The following is a 19,074-nucleotide window of genomic DNA, read 5'->3' as shown; positions in this document are numbered from 1 at the left end:
AAAATCATGATTTCTGTCTTATAGGTGATGAGAAATTAGGAAGTGACTATTTTGCACTGGTGGAGTTTTTGTAGCTTTGCAGTCTGGTTAAGTTATTGGACCAGCTGTCTGAGTTCTGGACTGTTTATCCAGGGATGTGTGTTCAAATCTCAAAATGGTTGCTGGGGAATTTAAAATTCAAATAATATCTGGACCTTAAAAAGTTGTTTCAGTAATGGTAAACTCAAGACCATTGGATTGTAGCAAGAACTCATTTGGTTGTAGCAAGAACTCATTTGGTTCAGTGATATCCCTCGAGTAAAAACTTATCGTTTTTACCCATTTTGCCCTGTATAGGAGTCCAGACTCATTACCTGCCTTCTCAGTTGATGAGAAATGAGGGAAGGAATTGCCTATCCCTGAATGAATTTAAAAAATCCTATGTGGTCCAGTGGATGTTTATGGTGAGAGATTCAGCAATTGTGCCATTTTATGTCATGAGCAGGCAATTATTTATAGATTGTCCAAGTCCAGTGTCATTGCCTGCTGGTTTTTGTACTGTGTGAATGAGTATCTGAAGAATTTCAAAATCATCAGGATTCAATTCTATGACACCTTTTTATGAAGGAGATTGTGTTGTTGAAGTTGTTAGCCAAAGATGCTGGATTTTGGATTTTCAGTGGGTATGTTTGGAGTCCACAGAGATTACACCTTCCTCATTGACTTCAGTATTATAAGCCTTCCTTGGTGCCACAGCTCATCATATGGAAATAATTTTCAGCCAAAATTAAATTTGAAAAATGTGAATTAAGCATTTGCACTAAAAAGACATGGATTAAAATTTTACATAAAATTTTAAATGATTAAAAAAACCCAAATTGATAGCTTCACATTAAAAGTTTAAATAAAGATGTTGTAATTCATAACAAAGGACAAATAACAGATGTGACATTTTCTAATGAATATTTGCAATAATATGGGTATTTGGAAATGTCTCCATCTCAGCTGATATCAGTGTAAGTGACACAGCAATGTCATGTCTAGTAACTATTGTGTGATATAGTTTTCTGTAATTAACATGGAAAAATACAATTTCAATCAAGTCGGCAGCAAGCAAAAAATAATAAGAGCTAAAATGGCCTTTGAAATTCATCATTGTCCACAAAAAAGGAAAATGAATGAAATAATTGTGTTAATGTTATCCGCATTTTCTGAATGTGTTAAAATCAGATGCTGTGTGGAATTTGTGAGCCTTAGCATTATTTTTCCCATGTTCTATTCACCCAAATGTCAGGGGTAGTGGAATGCCAGAACCTTCAACTATGTTAACTTGACTCAATTTGCAAAGTTCTCTCAGAGGGATAGAAGAAAAACACTGCAGACCAGTTCCACGTGCTGGTTTGAATGCAAAAGTCACATATATCAAAAATGGGGAGTTCTCCACTTTGGGCTATGCTAAGCTTTTAACATGGCACCGAGCAGCAAAGTATAAAGTGGCATTTCTCAGCATGCAAGATCACTCTGACTGGTCCTGAGAACAGTGTGGAAAAGCTGTTTGTATTTTAAACCACATAAATGCCAACTAATTGTTATACTCTACTCAAAGACAGCCACCTTCATTCAAACCTTACACCAGGATCCTTGCAGGCAACTTCCACTGAAAATTGCCATAAAATGTCACTGCTTTGCAAATGTCAATAGGTCAATGCAACTTCTACATTCTTACCTCCAGGAGGTATTTGGCTATGGTATGACTTCTAAAATTGCTAACAGTATGACCTCACAGAAGCTTCCTTAGTAACTTCCTGTCATGAGAGGCCTTTGACAAGGAGGTTGCCTGCTGTGTGCACTGTCCTTCAGATGCTCATGCAGGTTCCCTTGAGGAGGACCCTGATATCCAGCTAACATCACAGCAGTATGCACTCATTCCTTACTGACATTCCCTCCTAACTAAAAAGTGCTGATTATATTGTGTCATGGCTTTTTAAAAGTAACTTCCTGAGGTCTCAGAACAGGTGTTATCAATAGAAATTCAAACCCCAATGCCAGTTGTTCCTGGATCAGTGGAATTATGTGTGACTAATAATTTGGATAGGTGTGAATAAATTTAGTCCTTTAGTTTTGAAAAAGCGCTTTATAAGATCATGGAAGGATTGCTAATGCAATTTTAATGTCAGACAAATTTCAAAGCTGCTGTTTTACTTTTAAATTTACCTACTTCTGGTGAAAACCTGCTGAATATATACAACACTTTTTGCATTAACATAATAATAGTACTGGCTTGTTTGCATTTCTGCTATTACAAGCTAGTATTCCTGTTTTAATACCATTGTTTCCTTTAAGGTTACCTTTGCCTCCAGGTTCTTTGACAACACTTTGGGAAAATGACAAGTGTTTTAAAGAGCTTTACTTTACTAAATATCCAGTAAGTATGATACTTCATGAACATCACATACTATTAAATGCAGTTTACAAGATGAGTGGATTGGATTTTTGGATGCTTAATATGAGAAGTGATAATGTTGGTGTCTGAAATAGATTTTTTGAAATCTAGAAGGCACTTCAAGGCCCCACTCCATCCTGCAGCAGGTGAGAAGGAAAATAATGCCTTCTATAACCTATTGTTTCAGACCTTACTGGCTCAATCTAAAGTTAATTCATTCCTTTTAGCAGACAAGAGCGGACCCACTGGATGATAAGAATCTTTTCCTTTAAGCATGAAAATGCAGCATTGATTTAGTCAACCTGACAGTGGTCATCATCAGAATTGGAAATCAGGAATGCAGCTTGAACCGTCAAAAGTCAAAATGGTTCTCTGCTCTCCTGGGCTACAATGGTTCATCAAGCCAAGATCCCCTTTCTCTTCACAACATTCCTGAATTACAAATTTACCCTTCCTCCAGTTATGCAGTTATATTGCTGAGTGGCCTGAGACAGTAGTACCTTAGATTCCAGTATTGTCAGCATGAGCATGTTTGTTTGTTTCTTTGGATCCAAAATGGGCTAAGTGATAGGCAGAGGGTAATAATTGAAAGATGCTGTTCTAATTGGGAGTCCATGATCAGTGGTGTATCAAAGGGATGGATGCTGGGACCTTGTTCTTCGTGAAGTATATTAATGACTTGGCTGTGAATGTAGGAAGTGTGTTTAATAAGTTTGTGCATAACATGAAAATTGGTGGTGGCGTTAATAACAAAGAAGGTTGTCTAAGGTTACAGCAGAACATGGATTGATTGGAAACTTGGACAGAGCATTGCAGGTGGAGTTTAATCCTGACAACTGCAAGATGATACATTTTAGGAAGTCATAAGGTTAGGATGTACAGAATTGCATATTAAGGAATGTTGATGAACAGAGGGACCTTGCGTTCAAGTCTATAATTTCCTTAAAGTGATAACTAGAATAGTAAATAGGACGGTGAAAAAAACATATGGAATACTTGCCAGGACATAGAATATAAGTATTGTGATTATAGACATTTGGACTGGGCATATTGTGTGCAGTTTTGGATGCCACACTATAGGAAGAATGTGGTTGTACTGGAGAGGTTGCAGAGGAGACTCACCAGGATGTTTCTAGGGCTGGTGGATTTCAGTCATGGGGAAGCAATTGGATATGATGGATTTCCTTGGCATGAAGGAGGCAGAGGGCTTACCTGACAGCGAGGTAGCTAAAATTGAGGAGTAGGGGTGTCAAAAACAAGAGGGCATATGTCTGAGGCAAGAGGGATGACGGGCAGATTCTGTCACAATTTTTAAGAGGCATTGAGACAAGCACTTGAATAGATAAGGTATGGAAGGATATGGATCTACACTGGAAACCAGGATTAACATAGATGGGCACAGTGGTTGGCATGGATGTGGTAGGTTGTAAAGTCTGTTTCAGTACTGTACAACTGACACTATAACCCAGCAGCTTTACTGGTGCAGGTCACTTAGTTTAGTGCTAGAACTTAAATAGAGAATGACCAGGCTATCAACAGTGTACTAACATGAATCATACTTGTAATCAGTAACTTGGTACCTCTATTTTTGCTTTACTTGAGAGGCTGTATTGATACTAAAAGAATTTGGGCTTATTCATAAACTACATACACATGCAACTCATAATGATAATTCAACAGAATGGCATCAGTTAGAGTGAACTTTCAACCTTTTTTTTAAACTTTTATGTCAATCCAGGGTTACTATGATACAATGGACGCTGGCTATATGGATAATAACGGATATTTGTATGTCATGTCTCGGGTGGATGATGTAATCAATGTTGCAGGTCATAGGATTTCAGCTGGTGCTATTGAAGAGGTAAAATTACTTAATATTTTCTCTTAATCTTAACTCAAACTTTCCTGTAGTTAACAGACAGCAGTATTTTGTCATGAATAACTTATTTTTTGAAATTAAAATAACAGTATAATATATTGAATATGTTTATTGACATTCTTTCAGTCGATTATCACTCACCCAGCAGTCGCGGACTGTGCGGTGCTGGCCTTTGAGGATCCTGTAAAGGGACATGTTCCACTAGCCATGTGTGTTTTAAAAACCGGTAGGATGGTTAATCTCACCTTTCAGTGCTACACAGCTTCAGTTAACATAGCAGAGGAACAAGGTAATCATATTTTTCTACATAAAATTATGTATAAACAGGTGTAACTGAGACAACTGAAAAACTTTCAGAAGAGATAGTTAAAATTGTTCGAGATTCCATTGGTCCAGTCGCTGCATTCAGGAAAACAGTTTTTGTACCAGAGTTACCAAAGACACGTTCTGGCAAGATACCTCGATCTGCACTTTCAGCAGTTATAAATGGCAAGCCTTTCTCAGTAAGTTTACGTTTTATTGTTTTAAATATAAGTTATTACAATGCTGGAAAATTGAAGACTTTTATGGGTTTACTTAGGTTTTCTTACTTGGAGCTTTGTTATTGTTGTTGTTCTGAAATATGAATAAGTAGTTTGGGTAGGGAACATGTTGCATCTAGTGATCACAATGCCATTAGTTTCAAAGCAAATATGGAAAAGAGATAGGTCTGGGCTGTGGGTTGAGATTCTAAATTGGAGAAAGGCCAATTTTGATGGTATCATAAATGATCTGGCAGGTGTGGATAGGAAAAGGCTGTTTTCTGACAAAGGTGTACAGTACTTGGTAAGTGGGAGGCCTTCAAAAGTGAACGCTTGAGAGTACAAAGATTGTATGTGCCTGTCAGAAAAAAGGAAAATATACCAGGTGTAGAGAACGTTGGTTTTCAAGAGATACTGGGGCCCCAGTTAAGTTTTAAAAAAAGAGGTGCATAGTAGCTACAGGCACATAGGAACAAATGAGATGCTTATTGAGGTATAAGAATAGGGGTATGTCATTTGGAGCTTTGGATGTCATTTGCTTGGATTTGCAGAAGACTTTTGATAAGGTGTCTTGTTACATGAGGTTGCTTAACAAAATAAAATCCCATGGCATTACAGGAAAGATACTGACATGGATAGAGGAATGGCTGATGGGCAGGAGGGAGTGAGTGGGAATAAAGGGGCCTTTTCTGGTTGGCTGTCAGTGACTAATGGTGCTCCTCAGGGGGTCAGTATTGGGACTGCTACTTTTCACATTGCTTGTCAATGATTTAGATATTGGACTCAGTGGCTTTGTGGCAAATTTGCATATAACACAAAGATATGGAGGGGTATGTAGTGCTGTGAAAGCAATGCAATTGCAGAAGGATTAAGACAAATTGGAAGAAAGAGCAAAAAGTGGCAGATGGAATACAGTGTTGGGAAATGTATGATAATGCATTCTGGTAAAAGGAATGAAAGTGCAGACTATTATCTAAATGGGGAGAAAATTCAAACATCAGAGCTGCGACGAGACTTGGGAGTCCTCGTGCAATACTCCCAGAAGGCTAATTTACAGGTTGAGTCTGTGGTAAAGAAGGTAAATGCAATGTTGGCATTCATTTCAAGGGGTGTAGAATATAAAAACAAGGAGATAATGCTGAGGCATTGTAAGACAGTAGTCAGGCTGCACTTGGAGTATTGCGAACAGTTTTTGCCCCCATATTCAGAAAGGATGTGTTGTCATCGGAGAGTGTCCAGAGGAGGTTCACGAGGATGATTCCAGGAATGAAAGGGTTAACCTTTGAGGAGCGTTTGACAGCTTTGGGCTTGTACTCACTAGAATTTAGAAGAACGTAGGGGATCTCATTGAAACCTACAGAATGTTGAAAGGACTGGATAAGGTGGATGTGGAGAGGTTGTTTTCTATGGTGGGAGTGTCCAGAACTAAAGGTCAAAGCCTCAAAATTGAGGGGCAACCTGTTTGAATAGTGAAAAGGAGTTTTTTTTCAGCCAGAGAGTAATGAATCTGTGGAATATTCTGCCGCAGACAGTTATGGAGGGAAAGACCATGGATATATGTAAGGCAAAAATGAATAGTTTCCTGATTGGTCAGGGCATCAAGGGTTATGGTGAGAAGGCAGGTGTATGGGGTTGAGTGGGATCGACTATGATGGAATGGTGGAGCAGACTCAATGGGCTGAATGGCCTAATTCTGCTCATGTCTTATGGTCTTATTGGGTATAAGAAATGTAAGAGTACACTTAAGAAAGAAATCAGGAGGGCTAAACGAAGGCATGAGGTTGCGCTAGTAGACAAGACAAAAGAGAATCCCAAGGGTTTTTACATATATGTTTCGAGCACAAGGACTGCAAGGGACAAAATTGATCCTCTGGAAGTTCAGAATGGTAATCCATGTGTGAAGCCAAAAGAGATGGGGGACTTTTTTTTTTGCATCTCTATTTACTCAGGAGGTGGACACAGAGTCTATAGAAGTGAGGTTAAACAGCATCAACTTCTTGGACCCTATACACATTACAAAGGAGTAGTTGTTGCTGTCCCGAGGCAAATTAGGGTGGATAAATCCTCAGGGCCTGACAAGGTGTTCACTTGGACCATACAGAGTGCAGAAATTGTCAGGTCTCTAGCAGATATTTAAATCATTTTAAATCATCCTTAGCGACAGGTGCGGTACCAGAGGATTGAAGGATAGCCAATTGTTCCACTGTTTAAGAAAGGCTCTTAAAAATAAACCAGGAAATTATAGGCTGGTGAGCCTGACATCAATATTGGGGAAATTATTCTAAGGGACTAGATAGCTAAGCATTTGGATAGACATGGACTGATTAAGAATAGTCAGTATGGCTTTGTGCATGGTAGGTCATGTCTGACTAATCTTATAGTTTTCAAGGAAGTTATCAGGAAAGTGGATGAAGGCAAGGCAGTGAATGTTGTCTACATGGACTTTAGCAAGGCATTTGACAAATTCCTACATGGGAGGTTAGTCAAAAAGGTCCAGTTACTTGGCATTCAAGATGAGGTAGTAAATTGGATTCAACATTGGCTTTTTGGGAGAAGCTGGAGAGTGGTAGTAGATAGTTGCCTCTCTGACTTGAGGCCTGTGACGAGTGGAGTGCCGCAGGAGTCAGTGCTGGGTCCATTGTTGTCATCTAAATCAATGATCTGGATGATAATGTGGTTAACTGGTTCAGCAAATTTGCAGATGACACCAAGATTGGAGGTGTAGTGGACAGCAAAGGTGGCTATCATGGCTTGCAGTGGGATCTGGACGAGCTAGAAATGTGGGCTGAAAAATGGCAGATGGAATTTAATGCAGACTAGTCTGAGGGTTTGCACTTCGGTAGGACCAACCAGGGTAGGTCTTACACCGTGAACAGTAGGGCACTGAGGAGTGCGGTAGAAGAAAGGGATTTGGGAATATAAGTCCATAATTCATTGAAAGTGGCCTTCACAGGTAGATGGGGACATAAGTAAAGCTGTTGGCACATTGGCCTTCATAAATCAAAAGTACATGAGATGGGATGTTATGTTGAATTTGTATAAGACATTGGTGAGGCCTAATTTGGAGTATTGTGTGTTGATTTGGTCATTTACCGACAGGAATGATGTAAATAAGCTTGAAAGGATACAGAGAAAATTTACAAGGATGATGCTGGGTCTGGTGGAGCTGAGTTATAAGGAAAGATTGAATAGGTTAGGACTTTATTCCTTGGAACGTTGTATATTGAGAGGAGAGTTGATAGACACATACAAAATTATGAGGGGTATAGATAGGGTTAATGCAAGCAGGCTTTTCCCACTGTGTTTGGGTGGGACTAAAACCAGAGGTGATGGGTTAAGGGTAAAAGGTGAAAAGTTTAAGAGGAAACATGAGGGGAAACTTATTCACTCAGAGGGTTGTGAGAGTGTGAAATGAGCTGCCAGCACAAGTGGTTCATGCGAGCTCAATTTCAATGTTTAAGAGAAGTTTGGTTAGGTATATGGATGGTAGGGATATGGAGGGCTATGGGCTGTGGTGCAGGTTGATGGGAGTAGGCAGTTTAAATACGACTGTAGGACTCTGATCTGTTGGCTGCAATGACATTTCTAGTGCAGTAAATTGTCTCCTTTGAAAGTAGTTGAGCTAATTTGGTAAAGGATGACAGATCTAAAATGTAGGTTAGAAGCAGAAGGAAGTATTGACGGTATGGTTATTAAAAATAAAATAAGTCATTGTATATCAATACATGATCAGATGTTGTGCATTTAGTGCAAAATAACTTTTACTATCTACAACATTTTTGCTTCACGGTTGATAGATTAAAAGTAAACATAATAGATGGGAATTAGGAAATGGGTAGCAAATAAAATGTAGGAAAAAATAGTTGCAGAAACTGCCAAGAAGAAAATCCTGAATGAATAATTGGGGAAAAACAATGTAAAAGTGCTTTAAATCTATATTGTTTATGTATTGCACTGTACTGCTTTTGCAAAACAACAAATTTCATGACATATGTCAGTGACAATAAACCTGATATCTTGGAACTGCTCATAATTCAATGTATATTCTGAGAAATCAATCTAAGAATTATTTCAAAGTTCCAAATAAATTAAGTACATATGTCACCATATACAACCCTGAGATTTGATTTCTTGCGAGCATTCTCAGTAAGTTCAATAACCATAATAGAGTCAATGAAAGATTGCACACAACAGGGTAGACAGTTTGTGAAAGGCAAACTGTACAAGTACAAAATAAATAATAATAAATAAGCAGTACATATCAAGAACATGAAATGAAGAGTGTTTGAAAGAGAATCTATAGGTTGGGGGAACAGATCAGTGATGGGGCAAGTGAAGTTATCCCCTCTAGTTCAGGAGCTGGATGGTTGTGGGGTAATAACTGTTTCTGAACCTGGTGGTGTGAGTCCTGAGGCGCCTGTACCCTCTTCCTAAAGGCAGTAGTGAGAAAAGTGTTTGACCTGGGTGGTGGGGGTCCCTGATGGTGGATGCTGCTTTCCTGTGACAACACTCCATGTAGAAGTGCTGAATGGTGGGGAGGGGTTTACTCTTGATATAATGGACTTGATCCTCTTTTTTTTGTATTTTCCATTCAAGGGCTGTGATGCAGTCACTTACTATACTCTCCACCACACATTTACAGAATTTTGTCAAAGTTTTAGATGTCATGCTGAATCTTTGCAAACTTCTAAGGAAGTAGAATTGCTGCCCTGCTTTCTTCATAATTGCACTTGCATGCTGGTCTTTGGACAGGTCTTCTGAAATGATAACACTGAAGAATTCAAAATTGCTGACCCTCTCCACCTCTGATCCCCCAATGATGACTGGCTCATGGACTTTGGATCCTCCTTCTGAAGTCAATAATCAGCTCCTTGGTCTTATTGACATTGAGTAAGAAGTTGTTATTGCTGTGGCACCACTCAGCCAGAGTTTCAATCTCCCTCCCATATGCTGAATCACCTCCTCTTTTAATTCTGCCAACGATAAGTATAGCATTGGACCTGTACTTTGTCATACAGTCATAAGTGTAAAGTGAGTAGAGCAGGGGGCTAAGCATACAGCTTTGTGGTGCACCTGTGCTGATGGAGATTGTGGAGGAGATGTTGTAAATCCAAAGTGATTGACGTTTGTAAGTGAGGAAATTAAGGATCCAATTACACAAGGAGATATTGAGACCAAGGTCTTGAAGTTTATTGAGTACGATTTTTCATAATATGAAAAAAAGAATCTCCATAAAAATGCATATTTGTGCTTGGGCCATATAATTAAGACTTTTGCCTGGAATAAATCAACTTGAAGGCAATATTGTCACTCCGAAAACTTTTCTTGCCAAGAGTCCTACTGCCAATATTTCAGCATATTTTATGCATGCAAGGTTTTCTTGGCTCTTAAGAAGCCCTTAGCATCAGCAAGCTGTTGACAGTTGCCAATGTATACCCACTAAGTTTACAAATAGCTGAGATTTTTTTTCTAGAGGTAAGAATTATAAGCAATTTAGACGAATTAAACAGACCACCCATTTCCCTTTGCAGAGGGGTCAAGATTTAAAGATTTTGCTAGCAGGTTTAGCGGGGAGCTGAAGGGGTGATAAGGGCAAAATCCGTTGTTACATTTAAACTGAATTTTGATACTTAGGCTTTACAAGGTGTCCCTTGGACCTTGTGGGAAGCTAGTAGAGAAATTGCAGGTGCACTGGCAGAGCTGTTTTAAATTTCCTTAGCTATAGTTAGCTGCCGGAGAACAGCTAATGTTCAAGAAAGGCTCTAAGAATAAGCCGCGAAATTATAGGCCAGTCAACCTGATGCCACACGGGTAAATTATTGGAAGGTATTCTAAGGGACGTGATATATAAGCATTTGGATAGACTGTGACTGATTAGGGATAATCAACATGACTTTGTGTGTGGTAGGTTGTCTAACCAATCTTACAGAGTTTTTCAAGGAGGTTATCAAGAAAGGTGATGAAGGAAAGGCAGTGGACCGTTCCAGTGACCTTACTGATGGATACTTTGATATCAGTCTAGACACTTCAAAAAATCTTAACTATCCTGATAGTTTGCTCAAGCAGATCCTGGTTGACAATTTGTACAATCCATGTGCTGAATTGTTTGGGTTCCTTGTGGGTATCTAAACATTTTTTATGTAAAAGATTCCCTGGCAAAGAGCAGCCAGCCAGTTAGTTTTGTGGAAGGTATGAAAAAGTATGGCACAGTCAAACAGTTGCCAAAAAATGGGTAATGAACCTTTGAAGTGGGAAGTGGAAAAACGTTTGTTCCAAAAGCCTTGAAGTGTAGTTTGGTTTCTTGACAAGTTATCAGCTTGGGCTCAAGTCTAACACAAGCAAAACTTCAGTCAAGTTTAATTTTAATTTAGTTTTCCTTTAGCAAATTAATTTTGAAAGCTTTTTGGGTAGTAAAGATCCAAAGAGTATCTCCATTTCGGAAGCAAAACCTTGGCAGGACTTGCAGAGTAAATGTAGGATATTGTAGAACTGACAACATTAGGGATACAGATAGATAGTGTGATGGAGGAGGAGTTTGGCATGTTTGCCTTCATTAGTCAGGACACTGACCACAAGAGTTGGTACAACACCTGCAGCTGTATAGGTCAATGGTGAGGCACTGTGTGAAGTATTGTGTGCAGTTTTGGTTATACAGTTATAAGAAAGAAGACATTGAGACTGAAAAGGATGCGGAAAAGATTTACAAGGATGTTGCCACGACTAGAGGGTTTGAGTTATAAGGAAAGAGATTAAGGGAGCTAGGGCTTTACTCTTTGGAGAGAAGGAGGATGAGAGGAGACTTGATAGAGGTGTACAAGTTAATAAGAGGAATAGATAGAGTGGATAGCCAGTGCCTCTTCCCCAGGGCACCACTGCTCAATACAAGAGGACATGGCTTTAAGGTAAGGGGTGGGAAGTTCAAGGGCGATATTAGAGGAAGGTTTTTTACTCAGAGAGTGGTTGGTGCGTGGAATGTACTGCCTGAGTCGGTGGTGGAGGCAGATACACTAGTGAAATTTAAGAGACTACTAGACAGGTATATGGAGGAATTTTAGGTGGGGGGGTTATATGGGAGGCAGGGTTTAAGGGTCGGCACAACATTGTGGGCCGAAGGGCCTGTACTATTGCTGTACTATTCTATGTTCTATGAAACATTAGATAGTCTGGGACGGACAGAGTGAAGTAGACTGAAATGTGACCTCATAAATTACAAGAATAATCATGAGGGGCATTGGCAAGGTGAATGGTCACCATCATTTTCCTCACAGTCGGGAGTCTAGAACTAGGAGATGTTGATATATTTAAAAGACATTTAGATTGGTACAAGGAAGAAAGACTTAGAAGGATATAAACCAAATGAATAAGTTGGACCAATGGGCTTATATCCATGCTGAATAACACTTAATAATGCTGTTAATAGATGCAAACTTCGAACATTTAAATTGAAAATGCATTCTACTCATAGAAGAGCTAGATCAAGTTCAAAACAGAGAAAGACATAAGGCTGAGTGTTTAGCACATCCGGAAACCTGGCACAAAATAATTAATGTTTTAAAAAATCAAATTTGTTTTATCCAAATCTGAAACTCTACACATTCATTTACGGAGCCTATGCCCCTCCCCACTCTGTCTACTGTTACTGACTATAGAAGTTTAGCAGTGAGTGGAATTGATATTACTCCCAGTTCTGGCAGAACTCCTTAGGGCAGCTAAAGGACATCCTTCTCCCTCCCTGCAGTGTTTGACCACTATATCACCCCAGTGATCTGAGGCATTGGAGGAACATCATTCTCTGAATTTAAAATTCCATTTTGGTAAACCTTTTGCATTCTCTCTCAGACATGACACTATTTTAAAATTACACATTATGTTATAGCTGTCAGGAAAAGCTAATTTATCTTTGAGAGGTGTTGAGAGCTGAAAATTGTTTTTAATATTGAATTACATTAAAATTACATTGTGTATATTAATAATGATGGCTTGTTATTTTGTGGTCTTAAACACTCCTACAACTTTAAAATGGGGCTGTCAGATTTGAAAGTTACCATAAATTTATAGTTAAATATTGTGGTTAAAATTATTTCACTAATTAAATAGTAACTTAACAACTTTATGTTCTGGATTACACCTAACTGATAATAGGTTCTTCAGCCTGCTAAATTCCCACTGACCATTAAAACTCACTAACAGTCATCAAACAATAATCCCATTTTATTCTTTTAGATTTCACCAATGACCTACATGCTAGGAACACCTTAGTGGCTATTTAACTAATCTGATTAACTCACACAGTTAAGAAGAGAAAGTGCAAACTCCACACAGACAGCACCCAAGGTCAGGCTTGAACCTTGATCTCTGGCTGTACTGCTGTGTCACTGGGCTGCCATTAAACTTTGGTCATCAATTTAGGTAAATTGTAGGATGATTGAATTAAAAATTTTCATCTTAATGATGGAAATTTTAAGGCCTTACAAGCCTGATTGAATTTTTTGAGGCTGTGTCTAAACACATTGATGAAGGTAGAGCCGTAGATGTAGTGTATATGGATTTCAGCAAGGCATTTGATAAGGTACCCCATGCAAGGCTTATTGAGAAAGTAAGGAGGCATGGGATCCAAGGGGATATTGCTTTGTGGATCCAGAACTGGCTTGCCCACAGAAGGCAAAGAGTGGTTGTAGACAGGTCATATTCTGCAAGGAGGTCGGTGACCAGTGGTGTGCCTCAGGGATCTATTCTAGGATCCCTACTTATAGTGATTTTTTTTTTTTATAAATGACCTGGATGAGGAAGTGGAGGAATGGGTTAGTAAATCTGCTGATGACACATAGGTTGGGGATGTTGTGGATAGTGTGGAGGGCTGTCAGAGGTTACAGCGGGACATTGATAGGGATGCATTTATAGTCTGTGGTGGCCAGTGCGATCATGTTTGCTGTTGTGTGCTGGGGCAGCAGGCTAAGGGTAGCAGACACCAACAGAATCAACAAACTCATTCGTAAGGCCAGTGATGTTGTGGGGATGGAACTGGACTCTCTGACGGTGGTGTCTGAAAAGAGGATACTGTCCAAGTTGCATGCCATCTTGGACAATGTCTCCCATCCACTACATAATGTACTGGTTGGGCACAGGAGTACATTCAGCCAGAGACTCATTCCACCGAGATGCAACACAGAGCGTCATAAGAAGTCATTCCTGCCTGTGGCCATCAAACTTTACAACTGCTCCCTTGGGGGGTCAGACACCCTGAGCCAATAGGCTGGTCCTGGACTTATTTCCTGGCATAATTTACATATTACTATTTAACTATTTATGGTTTTATTACTATTTAATTATTTATGGTGCAACTGTAACAAAAACCAATTTCCCCCGGGCTCAATAAAGTATGACTATAGCAAAACTGGGCTGAGAAGTGGCAGATGGAGTTCAAACCAGATAAGTGTGAGGTGGTTCATTTTGGTAGGTCAAATATGATGGCAGAATTTAGTATTAATGGTAAGACTCTTGGCAGTGTGAAGGATCAGAGGGATCTTGTTGTCTGAGTCCATAGGACCCTCAAAGTTGATACGCAGGTTGACTCTGTGGTTCAGAAGGCATATGGTGCATTGGCCTTCATCAATCATGGGATTGAGTTTAAAATCTGAGAGGTAATGTTGCAGCTATACAGGACCCTGGTCAGACCCCACTTGGGGAACTATGCTCAATTCTGATCGCCTCACTACAGGAAGGACGTGGAAACCATAGAAAGGGTGCAGAGGAGACTTACAATCATGTTGCCTGGATTGGGGAGCATGCCTTATGAGAACATGTTGAGTGAACTCGGCCTTTTCTCCTTGGAGCGACGGAGGATGAGAGGTGACCTGATAGAGGTGTATAAGATGATGAGAGGCATTGATCGCGTGGATAGTCAGAGGCTTTTTCCCAGGGCTGAAATGACTAGCACGAGAGGGCATAGTTTTAAGGTACTTGGAAGTAGGTACAGAGGAGATGTCAGGGGTAAGTTTTTTTACACAGAGAGTGGTGAGTGTGTGGAATGGGCTGCTGGCGGCGGAAATGATAAGAGTCTTTTAAGAGACTCCTGGATGGATACATGGAGCTTAGAAAAATAGAGGGCTATGGTTAAGCCTAGGTAGTTTTAAGGTAAGGACATGTTCAGCACAGCTTTGTGGGCCAAAGGGCCTGTATTGTGCTGTAGGTTTTCTGTGTTTCTATCTTAAAAAAAATTATAATTTTCCTAACAATTTATTCTGAAAGCTTTTTGGGTTACAAAATTATTCTTGCATCAAGATATTATCTGTTACCATTTCTAAGAAAGTTTAAAAAACTTCCACAGATAACACCAACCATCGAAGATCCAAGAGTTTTCTCTGACATTGAAGCTATATTGAAACAGAAGAAAATTGTATCTCAACTTTAAGTGCAATATGATGAACTAGTATTACTTTTTTATTCCTGTATCTATATGCTGCAAATCACTGAATGTAACATGTGAACTCTTTTTAAACCACAGTGCTCACATAGTATGAACTTTAATTTCTGTAATGATGCTGCACTGGAAAGCTTAAATATAGTATATTTTATCTAAAATATTAAAAATATATGGTACTTAGTTTTCCTTACTGTTGTCTGTATTTTTTTAAATGACCATGGCTCATGTACTAAGAATTGATTAATGCCATTCCATTTGTAATACGGGCAGGAATTGTTTACCATTTTAGTAATAAAATTCTTAAAAAATCATAGAACTACAGTATATTTCAGTTCTATCCAAAAATGTTTAACATATGACTATTGAATAAAGGTAACCTCCAATTCCAATTTGTCTGTAATACTTTTTAGGACTTTGCACTGATTTAACACAAAGTCATGAAGTTGTAGAGCACCTAAAAGCTCTTCGGCCCACTGTATGCAAGCCAATCAAGTACCGATCCATTCTAATCCCATTTATCAGCACTTTACCTGTAGGTTTCTCTGGCTTGGCAATTCATTTGCTTTTCTGTATTTTCTCAAGTGTTATGGGACTTCTCTGCAGAGCATTCCAGATTCTAATCAGCTTCTGGGTGAGAAGTTCTTCCTCAGGTATCCTCTAAATCCACATCCTCTAGTTGTAGATACCTCTTCTATGTGGTATTTCCTCCAAACCCATCAAAACTTTGCATAACATTATCACGCGTCCCCACCCCCCGCCATCAGCCTTCTGTTCTTCAAAACAGATTCACTCCTCATAACTGAAATGCCCCATTCCTAGTAATAATCTGACGAATCTCTTCAGTGCAAGCTCTTCCCAACTATAACATGGCAAACAGAACAGTACTCCATCGCCTAATCAATATCTTATACACTTGTACTATAGCCCACTCGCTTTTGTATTTTATGCCCAGACTAATGAAAGCAAGTATTTCATACGCTGCCTTCATCTTATCAATCTATGCTACTGCTTCTAGATATTCTTGGAGGCTCTTCATTGTTTCAAAGCAGTCTACCATTTCATTACCCAAGTCAGCCCAAAGTGTATCATTTCACATTTATCAAGATTAAATTCCAATCGACATTGATCTGCACATTTATCTCCTTAATATCGTCCTTTGCCCAAGGCTATTTTCCTCACCATGAAGACACCACTATTCTTGCGTCACTCACATACTTAATCAAAATACTCTTATTCAAATCCAAATAATTAATGTTAAAACAAACAAAGGTTTGCAACATGATACCTGTGATACACCCACTGGTCACGTGCTTAAAATCACAAAAACAATCCTTAACCAGAATCTGTTGCTTCATATCACAAGGCTAATCTTGTATCAAATTTTGCCAATTTGCAGAGGATCCCATGGCCCCTAACCTGTTGGACCAGTAGCCCATACAGGAGCTTGTGTGTAACTCCTTACTGAATTTCATAGAGACTACATCAACTACATTGCACAGTGTAATTTACATCTCTGGAAAAAATAATCATATTGCTCAGACAAAGCTGCACCATTCTTGATTAATCCCTTTCTATTCAAATGTAGACTAATCCTGCTTTTCAGATTTTTTCCAATTATTTTTATGTAATTACTTGCCTTTTCCCTGCTGCCCTTCTTTTATTAAAAAAAAATCCACATTTGCTGCCCTCCAGATATCTGTGGTCAAAGGTTTAAACTTTTGTCAGGAACCCAGCAATCTTTTTCCTTGCTTTCCAGAACAACCTGGAATAGACTCATCAGGTTCTGTGAATTTTATTTATGGCCACTTAGACATCAAGAAGCTTTTCAATGATAAAATGTTCTAGAATTTTCCTCCCTGAAATTTCCGTTTACCATGTTGGCGTCTGAATATGGATAAGAAACATTTATTTAAGACTTCATGCACTGATTGTCGTTTTGGCTATAACAAGCCTACTCTTGTCCCAAGTAATTTCTTACCATTAGTATACTTATCAAGTGGGATTTCCCTTAATTGTAAACATTCTGTAGTCCTGCTGGATTTCTCCTTATATTCAGTTCTCTTTACCACCCATACCATTTTTGTTATCCTTTAGCAAGCCCTCAAAATTTGACATCCAGGGTTCCTTAGACTTACTGATTTTACCTTCATGCTTATGAATACACATTGGCCCTAAACTCACACCATTTCATTTATGAATGTCTCCCACTTAAATATAGACCTTCTTGCAAATAACTGTAAATCAGTTACAGTGTATGTATATTGAATAGATTAAAAATCGTGCAAAAAATAGAAATACTATATATTTTAAAAAGTGAGGTAGTGTCCAAGGGTTCAATGCCCATTTAGGAATCAGATGGCAGAGAGGAAGAAGCTGTTCCTGAAATGCTGAGTGTGTGCCTTCAGGCTTCTGTATCTCCCACCTGATGGTAACAGTGAGAAAAGGGCATGCCCTGGGTGCTGGGGGTCCTTAATAATAGACTCTTCCTTTCTGAGACACTGCTCCTTGAAGATATCCTGGGAACTTTGTAGGCTAGTACCCAAGATGGAGCTGACTAAGTTCACATGCTCTGCAGCCTCTTTCAGTCCTGTGCAGTAGCGCCCCCCCGCCCCCACCACCCATACCAGACAGTGCTTCAGCCTGTCAGAATGCTCCCCAAGGTACACCTATAGAAGTTTTTGAGTGTATTTGTTGACATGCCACTGTCTTGCCTTCTTTATAACTACATCGATATGTTGGGATCATGTTAGATCCTCAGAGATCTGGACACCCAGGAACTTGAAACTGCTCACTCTCTCCATTTCTGATCCCTCAATGAGGATTGGTATGTGTTCCTTCGTCTTACCCTTCCTGAAATCCACAATCAGCTCTTTTGTCTTACTGACTTTGAGTGCCAGGTTTTGCTGCGACCCCATTCCACTAGTTGGCATATCTCACTCCTGTACGCCCTCTTGTCACCATCTGAGATTCCACCAATAATGGTTGTATTGTCAGCAAATTTATAGATGGTATTTGAGAGTAGAGCAGTGGGCTAAGCACACTCCCCAGAGGTGCACCAGTGTTGATAGTCAGCAAGGAGGAGATGTTATCACCGATCCGCACAGATTGTAGTCTTATGGTTAGGAAGTCGAAGATCCAATTGCAGAGGGAGGTACAAAGGCCCAGGTTCTGCAACTTCTCAATGAGGAATGTGGCATTGATGGTATTTAATGCTGAGCTGTAGTCAATGAACACCATCCTGACATAGTTGTCCGGGTGGTCTAAAGCCATCTGAAGAGCCTTTGAGGTTGCATCTGTTGTAACTTATTGTGGCGATAGGCAAATTGCAATGGGTCCAGGTCCTTGCTGAGGCAGGAGTTCATTCTAGTGATGGCCAACCTCTCAAAGCATTTCATGACTGTAGATGTGAGCACTACCAGGCAATAGTCATGAAGGCAACTCACATTATTCTTCTTAGGCACTGGTATAATTATTGCCTTTTTGAAGTTAGTTTTTAACTAACTTCAAAATTCTCCACCTTTGGCACTACTCCAAGAGTAGTACAAACAGTCTCAAAACACTTCCCTGGACACAATAAAATGGTCCAAGTTCCTTCTGGGGAAGTTGAAACACCTCATTACTACAATAACCCTATGACTCTTGTATCTATATAATTTGTCTGTATCCTGTTCTGTGACTGTGTGGAGGCCAGTAGTATACCCCTAGCAAAGTGATCACCTCCTTTCGCTATGGCCTCAGCTGAAGAGCATTCTATGACATCCTTCCTCATTCTGACAGAAACAAACTCCTTAATTAATATTGCAAAGGTACCACCTCTTATGCAATTCCC

At 39.4% G+C, this 19,074-nt stretch overlaps 1 protein-coding gene across 1 annotated transcript in view; it reads left to right on the top strand.

Moving 5' to 3' along the window:
* Window positions 1-15,622, top strand: part of acss3 (acyl-CoA synthetase short chain family member 3) — an 88,607-nt gene extending 72,985 nt beyond the window's left edge. Inside the window, exons 12-16 of the mRNA XM_063057751.1 lie at window positions 2,323-2,404; window positions 4,161-4,283; window positions 4,428-4,527; window positions 4,629-4,804; window positions 15,150-15,622. Coding sequence (XP_062913821.1) covers window positions 2,323-2,404; window positions 4,161-4,283; window positions 4,428-4,527; window positions 4,629-4,804; window positions 15,150-15,233 — 565 coding nt within the window. The 3' untranslated portion in view covers window positions 15,234-15,622. The remainder of the gene's footprint in view (window positions 1-2,322; window positions 2,405-4,160; window positions 4,284-4,427; window positions 4,528-4,628; window positions 4,805-15,149) is intronic.
* The last annotated feature ends 3,452 nt before the right edge of the window (window positions 15,623-19,074 follow it).

Source organism: Mobula hypostoma, chromosome 9 (genome assembly GCF_963921235.1).
Source record: "Mobula hypostoma chromosome 9, sMobHyp1.1, whole genome shotgun sequence".
NCBI lineage: Eukaryota > Metazoa > Chordata > Chondrichthyes > Myliobatiformes > Myliobatidae > Mobula > Mobula hypostoma.
This window is presented reverse-complemented; position numbering and strand designations above follow the sequence as displayed.